At 38.3% G+C, this 8083-nt stretch overlaps 1 protein-coding gene across 6 annotated transcripts in view; it reads left to right on the top strand.

Annotated features, from left to right (window-relative positions):
- The first annotated feature begins 6 nt into the window (after window positions 1–6).
- The window catches only part of Sap130 (Sin3A associated protein 130), an 80472-nt gene continuing 72395 nt past the window's right edge, over window positions 7–8083 (top strand). For 3 of the 6 annotated variants that reach the window (XM_019209516.2, XM_010637636.3, XM_019209517.2), the window contains exon 1: window positions 37–810. In XM_019209516.2, the coding sequence (XP_019065061.1) occupies window positions 699–810 (112 nt within the window). In that variant the 5' untranslated portion in view covers window positions 37–698. The other 3 variants (XM_010637635.3, XM_019209518.2, XM_010637634.3) reach the window with 2 other exon arrangements.

Genomic DNA, 8083 nt, shown 5'->3' on the forward strand with positions numbered 1-8083 from the left:
GAGGTGCGGGCGGCGGGCGGCTGCCGCAGGTAAAGAGACACACTGCTTATCCTGTCGAGGAACTCGCCTGCCCTTCCCGCTACCCGGAGTCGGACGCCCGAAGGGTCTGGAAACCCGTGTCCTCTGATCTTTCCGGAGATTCGGGATGGGGTCGGGGCCAAGTCGGGGAGATCCGTGGAGCGTGGCTCATGAAAGCAAACTGGGTGATGTTTTTTACAAAAGATACAGGTCTGGGGTCTCTGGCTAGGGGCGGGGCAGGGTTGAATCTGTAAAGGAGAAAAAAGAATCCGTAAATGGAGGCCTTTACAGAAAAGTATTTGAGAATGCCTTTCGCTTCACGTCTTAATGTATTTCTAATCCTGTCTTGGGGCTGGCATTTCTATGAATCTTCTTATGGCATACTAATTACGGTTCTGTTTACCTTCGTGTGAGGTTTGAGTCTTTCAAAGAGACATGCTATTTCCAGAAAACTTTATATGGAGATGCATATGCCTGGAGGTGATAACCGTCACGTGGACTTCATAATTTAGATAATGCTTTCACTTGTATTGATCACAAGTTACTGTTTTAGGTAAATGATGCTGCATTTGCTCTTTTGTGGGAAGATGCCGTGGGTGCTAAAGGTGTCTTGATTTCCCAATATTGGTTCTAAACTTACAAGCTAGTAATAACTATATGACTGTGTACTGCAGGTGGAAATGAGCTCTCAACAGTTTCCTCGGTTAGGAACCCCTTCCACTGGGCTGAGCCAGGCGCCTTCACAGATTGCAAACAGTGGTTCTGCAGGATTGATAAACCCAGCTGCTACGGGTAAGATATGTTACATTCTTCTGTATTGTTTCCTGTTTTAAGAGTGTTGCCAGTTTTATGACTTAAAAATTATCAAATTCCTTAATGTAAATACTATTGTATTGCATTTGAAAAAGGTTATATTACTGTACTAATTTAAATGTATTTTCCTCTTGTTTTAATGGCTTATTTTACATGTATTTGAGCACTTGTGCAACTTATAGTAAAGCATATCTGTAAGAACTGATTTTTATTTATTTATTTATGTTTTTTGGTACCGGGGATTGAACTTTGGTCCTTGCGTTTGCAAGGCAGGCCACCGAACTGCTGAGCTAAATCCCCGGCCCAAGAACTGATTTTTAAATGCACTAATATGTGCTCTTTTAATTAACTCCCACAGGTATAGTAATTGTGGCCAGTGGTGTGTAACTCTTGTAGGTCTTGCCTCTTAGGAGTTTACTGTCTAGGAAAAGAGGTCTTAAAAAAAGTACATATGCAAGCTGGCGATGGTGATGCATACCTATAGTCTCAGCACTCGGGAAGCTGAGGCAGGAGGATTGCCTTACGTTTCAAGGCCAACCTGGGCTACATAGTGAGTTCAAGGCAGCTTGAACAAATAGTGAGACCCTGTCTCAAACAAAGTACCAATGCACATATATGCAGCTTGGTTTTTAGTCATGGTAAATCTTTTGAGGGCTATAGATTAGTGATTCTCTGTAGGTGGTGATTTTCCCTCCTGAAGAATACTGGACAATGTCTGGAGATATTTTTGGTATCACAGCTAGGGAATGCTACTGGCATCAGCTAAGTAGAGGTGAGAGATGCTGTGTATACTAAAATGTACCAGATTGCTCCTCTCCCCTCAAATAGTTATCTAGTTAGCAGTGTAGAAGTTGAGGAGCTCCTTCAAATACTTTTTTTTAACACACTAAATAAAAAGATGGTATTGCAAGGTGAAGTACATTTTTTCTGTTTTTTTCTTGACCACAAAGTTTTGTGGGGGGTGGGCAGTAGCTGGTACTGGGGATTGAACCCAGTCCTTGTAATGAACTATAGCCCAATCCCCGCCCCCCTTTTTTTTTAATCCTTACACGGAGTCTTGGGAAGTCACTGAATGGTGAAGGTTGGGCTCAGACTTGTGACCCTCCTCAGCCCACCAGAGTGCAGAAAGTGCAGGCATGGGCCACCATACCTTGTGTTCCTTGTGTATAAAGTGCCTCTTTCTCCTCTTAGCCCAGATCAGCAGCTGAAGCCACTATTTGGTCTTTGACTCTCACCTGTGTATGGGAGCCCTTCTCTAATGTTTTAACTTCACTTTTTGTTGTCTTGCTTCCTTCCCACCAACTTAGTTGCTACAAATTTATTTTAATTCCCTTTAGATTTGAAGTTCTTTTAAGCTTCTCTATGCCTCCTATGATCCTGCATCTATTCATATTTTCTGAATGAATGATGTAAAGTTCCCAGTTTTTATGATGTTGGAACTTTATGCATTCTTTTTCTGTGTCACTATCTTTTGTCTGGCTTTCCTCACTCATTTGACTGATTCTTGTTCTTCCTTGAGGTCATTTTCTCTGGAAGTCTTTACTGACTCCCTCTTCCACAACAATTCAAGTTAGAGAGGCTTCAGGAAAGCCAGGAATCTTTCTCATGCACTTTTGTATGTGCTATGCTTGCTGTTGAAGAGAGGCATGGTGTGCTCAGCAACTTCTTGTATTTTTGGAGAGCCACCTGAAGTTCTTTATTCCTTAACAGATATTTTTGACAGATTTTATCTTTGGTATAAACTCACAAGAGGATAATATAAAGGAGTGCAGCTAAGGAGATCATTTTAAAACATCTGTTCTTTGCAGAGAATTGTACTCTGTTTAAAAAGGTGTTAGCAATAATTGTCCTCAAATTTTGTTGAAGAAGAAATCACTGGGCTTGGGATTTAGCTCAGTGGTTCTGCTGCCTGCCTCACAAGCGCAAGGACCTGAGTTCAATCCCCTGTACCAAAGAAAAAAGAAATCATTGACTTAGACCACAGATGTTGTAATTTACTTCTGAAGAGTGCACATGTTTGTTTATTCTTTCAATGGCCCTTAAGAAAATATAATAGAAGTTTTTCCTTAGTAGTTAAATGTTTCTCTGTTTCCTATTGCTTTAATCACAAGAGATGATTTGGGATCTTAAGCATGTTAGAATTTCAAGCACAAGTTTAAAGTTAAGTATAGAGAACTCAATCACGGGCGTGGTGGCACATGCCTGTAATCCCAGCACTCAGGAGGCTGAGGCAGGAGGATCGCTGTGAGTTCAAGACCAGCCTGGGCTACATAGTGAGTTCCAGATCAGTCTCAGCTACATAGTGAGACCCTGTCTCAAAAAACCAAAAAAAAAAGTATAGAAAACTAATACTTCATACTTCTTTTCTGATAGAAATGAACTAAAATAAATCCAAATGTCTGAAAGGAAATGATACATGAGTCCTCAAAGAGCCTAACAGGAAAGGATCATTATGAAGTTTTTAAAAATCAGACTTCCTGGACAGATAGGGAAATGTCATGAAATTGTCTATATCCCTTAATATTTTATTAGAGAAAAATTAGACAAGAAGGAAAGTTAAAAATCAGTATAGTGTAAAAAAAGAAGTAAAACTCATTATTTATAAACAATATGATCGTGTATGTAGAAATCATAAGAATCTTATTTGTATTTTTTGGGGGGAACCAGAGGTTGAACTGGGAACCTTGCACTTGCATGGAAGGCAGTGGAACCACTGAGCTAATCCCTGGCCCTCTTATATATATTTTTAAATTTTACTTATTTATTTTGTGGTATTGGGTGTTAAACCCAGGGCCTTTGCAATGAGCTACATCTTCAGGTGTGTGTGTGTGTCTGTGTGTGTGTGTGTGTGTGTGTGTGTGTGCGTATGCATGCATGCTAAGTTTTCCAGGCTGGAATTGAACTTGAGAGCTTAAACTTGTAATCGTCCTAACCCAGTCTCTTGGAGTGCTGGGAGTACAGGCATTTACCACCATGCCAGGCTCTAAGAAATCTTTTATTTCTGTATTTATTTTCAGTGATGGGAATTAAACCCAGGATCTCTGCACTGAGCTATATTCCCCAATCCCCTCCCTCTTTATTTTGAAATGGAATTTAAGTTGCCCAGGTGTGACTCAAACTTGCAGTCCTCCTGTAACCTCCCATAGTTCTGGGATTTCAGGCATGTGCCACTGCATCTACCTCTAGAAAATCTTCTAAAAAAACAAATAGAAATGATGAGTAAAATTAGTAAAATTGAACCAGGTGTGGTGACCTGTAATCCCAGCACTCTGGAAGTGGATGCAGGAGTATCAAAATAAGTTCAGAGCCAACCTGCAGTACACAACATGACCCTGTCTCAAAAACCAACAAAAAAATTAGTAATGCTGTAGAATATAAGATCTGTGCACTGTTATCAAGTACTATATATATCTAAACACTGGCAATGGAAAATGAAATTTTTACAGTGTCATTTACAGCAGTATACAAAACAATACTGAAGCTGAGCAAGGTGTCATCCTAGGTGTAATCCTAGCATTTGATAGGCTGGAGTAGGAGAATCAAGAGTATAAGACCAGCATGGGCTACATAGTTTGAGTCCAGCTTGTATCATATAGTGAGACCCTAAGTCAAAAATATAAAACACCAACAAAAAAATCTTACAGTGATATATATAGCAAAATATATGTAGGACATGGAATTAGAAGATTGTATGATTGCTAAGAGAAAGAACTAGGTAAGTGAAAAGGTTTGTCATGTTCATGAATTTGGATACTCAGTATTTTTAGGATATCAGTTTTCCCTAGTGTGATCTGTGGAGTCAATTTCTAGTTGAAATTCCAGCATGCCGTTTTTTTTTTTGTTTTGTTTTGTTTTTTTTTTTTGACAGTCTGATGCTACAATTTATTCAGAAATCCAAAGGACTTAAAATAGATAAAGCAGTTTTGGCCAAAGAAAATTGGAGAGCACTACTACCTTATTTCAAAACTTGCTACAGATCTCCACTAATCAAGATGGTGTGGTATCAGCCTAAAGATAAAAATACGTATCGGTAGAACAAAGTGCAGGATGCAGAAATAGATGCAGATATATATGATCAACTGACTTGACAAAAGTGCATAATTCCACGGAGAAATAATAAACTGTATAACAGGATAGTCTTGGAACATCAGGCTATCCATATAGGGAAAAAGGAACCTCGATGCTTACCCTCTCCAAATTAACTCAACAGGTATCAGAGATCTAAATGTAAAATTCAGACTGTCTTAAAAAGCCAGAAGAAACTATCTGGAACCTTGGGGTAATGAAAAATTTCTTAGGTCACACATACATAATCATAGAAAAAGCAGTTGATGCAAATTAACAGTGATTGCTAGGGCCAGGAGTTTAGCTTAGTGGTGCTGCCACCTGCCTCGTAAGTGAGCGGTCTTGAGTTCAATCCCTGGTACCAAAAATAAAATAAAAATGAATGCTCTTCAGAAGACACTGTTAAAAAAAATCAAAGGGCATGTTGTGTCTCACACAGGACATTTTCAGTGTTTAATCTATTAAAGGAGACATTCTGAATATATAAAGAATTCATAACTCAGTAGTAAAAATACTTCACAAATATTGGGACAAAATATTTGAATAGATCAGAAAGAATATATAGACGCCAAAGAAGCACATGAAAAATCACTCACCATCATCAGGGCAGTGCAAATTAGAACAATGAGAAATGATGGTACATCCACTAGAGTGATTCTTAGAATTTTGATAATACCAAGCATTGGTCTGTGAGGTGCACAGAACTCCGTATAATGTTATAGGTGGGAATGCAAAAAGGTCTGATCGCTCTGGGAAACAACAAGGCGTGATGTCTCATAAAATTAAACATACATTTAATATATGCAACGAGCAATCCCATTTCTTAGGTAAATGAAAGATAAAATTTCTATTTATGCAAAGTCTTGCACTTAAATGTTCTCAGATGTTTTATTAAAACAGCCAAATATGGGAAACCCCAAAGCTGGATAAGCAGATATATCCACTGTATGGAATACTACCCAGTAATAACGAGGACCAGGCAGGCTACCAGAATACATAGCATGGATGGACCCCCACGTTGTCGTAGGGAACATTCTGCTAACGGGAGGCAAATATACGGGAGCGCAGATTGTATGACTCTGTTTATGTGAAAGCTGTAATGACAGAAAGCAGATGGAGGGTCTAGGAGTAGTGGTAGAAGGGAGAGAGTTGACAGCACAGAGCTGTGAATAAATTTGTTGGAGGGCTGGGGATTTAGTTTAGTGGTTCAGCACCTGCCTGGCAAGCACAAGGTCCTGAGTTTGATTCCTGGCACCAAAAAACCCCTGAAACAAAAAACATAAACTTGGAGTAATGGGAGATGTCCTGTATCATTGTATTGTGGTTACACTGTTGTATCCTTTTGTGAAATTTTATCTAATATTTCATAGAGAATTAGAGAATTTCATATGTAAATTATATCTCACAAAGCCAGTTGATTAAAATGGTTAAAATGAGTCTATTCACAAAATAAATGTATATGAATGGCCTGTGGTCACATAAAAAAATGTTCGGCATTGCTAGTCATTGTGGAAATAATAAAGGCAAAGTGAGCTGTCACTTCACCCTCACTAGAATGGCAGTACATCAAACATTAGTGAGGAGGAGTGACTAGAATTCCCATACTATTCTCGGGGACATAAAATGGCACAACTGCTGTGAAATGTACTTCAGCAGTTTCTTAGAAAGTTTTAAAGGTCCTTAACATCTGATCCAACCATTCTGCTTATAGGTGTTGCTGAGGAAGTTTCTTTTAAAAAAATCGTTGAATTCACTACTCATAGAGTAGCCATTTTGTGTATAAATTCACATGATTTTATAGATCAGAATTTTAAAACTCCCAATGATCTGAGAGAAAAATTAATATGTGACAAAATAGATACACATCATTCTTTTCACCAAGCACTTCTGCTTTTAGAAATATTTTTCCTGAAGAGATTGTTAATAGCAGAAATTTGAAAATAAAATAACCATCAGTGATAGTAGTGGTTAAAAAGCCTATAGAACATATATGCAGTACAATCCCACGTAGCTTTTTTGTTGTTGTTTTTGGTACCGGGGATCAAACTCAGAACCTTGCTCATGCAAGGCAGGTGCAGTGCCACGGAGCTAAATCCCCGACCCTCACATAGCATTTTAAAAATGATACTGTATGCTCATGTTCTGTATTACTCTGTAATTCCATTCCTAGGTATATGTCAAATAGAAATGGTCTCTGTTCACCAAAAGACATAAATACAAGAATATCACTGGTGATGTTGTTGTTCATTATAACAAAAAACTGAAAATATCTAAATTACTTAATGGTAAAGTGGGTGATCTGTGGTCTCTTCACAAAATGGCATATTTTATAGCATTGAGAGTGAAGCATCTGTTGTGTACAGTAATGTGGATCAGTTATATTTGTAAATGAAAAAAGCAGAACACAGCAAGAAGAGTATGTGAGGTGTCTGTTAGGTAAAGTTTGACTTGCCGACACTGATCTTGTGTGGCAGATCAGGACAGTGGGTCTGGGCGAGGCATGGTGACCAGGGTAGAGTGACACAGGCAATGTCTGGGGCCTGTGCTATTTGGTTTCTTGAGCTGGGTCCTGAAAACTCAGTTGTGAAAGTCCGTTGTGCTGAGGAGTTAACATTTGTGCTGCTAGCTTTATGAAGGTTACACTCCAATAAGAAATTGTTAAAAACAAAATAAACCAAAAAAACACCACCCCAAATTCAAAAGAAGTGAAAACTCTCTGAAGGGTTTTTTAAATCTTAACTGTTGGTGCCTTTATGAGATAGACCTTGGGACACCTTTACTTTCTTTATAGTTTTACAAATGATTTAAATTTTCTTCATAACCAAATACTCTTTTTATGCCGAGAAAAAATAAGAATGCTAAATTATTTTGGAAAAAGGATAAGTGTGAGTTAATATTTTCACACTCTTTAGTTCATTAGTATTTGTTTCTTGATTTTCATAATTTTTCAGTAGCTTCTATATTCTGGTAGTCCAAATTAAAAAAAAGAAAAATAGTGTTAGTGGTAGAGTGCTTGCCTATCATGTACAAGACCTATCACCATTTATTTATTTTTTTGGTACCGGGGATTGAACTTGGGTCCTTGCTCTTGCAAGGCAGGCCACCGAACTCCATCACCATTTAAACAGGAGATATACAGTTAAAAAAAAAAATCTCATTCCTATCCCTTTTTTTTTTTTTTTTGGGG

The sequence above is a fragment of the Fukomys damarensis genome, unplaced genomic scaffold (assembly GCF_012274545.1).
Source record: "Fukomys damarensis isolate Sample0158 unplaced genomic scaffold, DMR_v1.0_HiC HiC_scaffold_29, whole genome shotgun sequence".
Classification (NCBI taxonomy): Eukaryota; Metazoa; Chordata; class Mammalia; order Rodentia; family Bathyergidae; genus Fukomys; species Fukomys damarensis.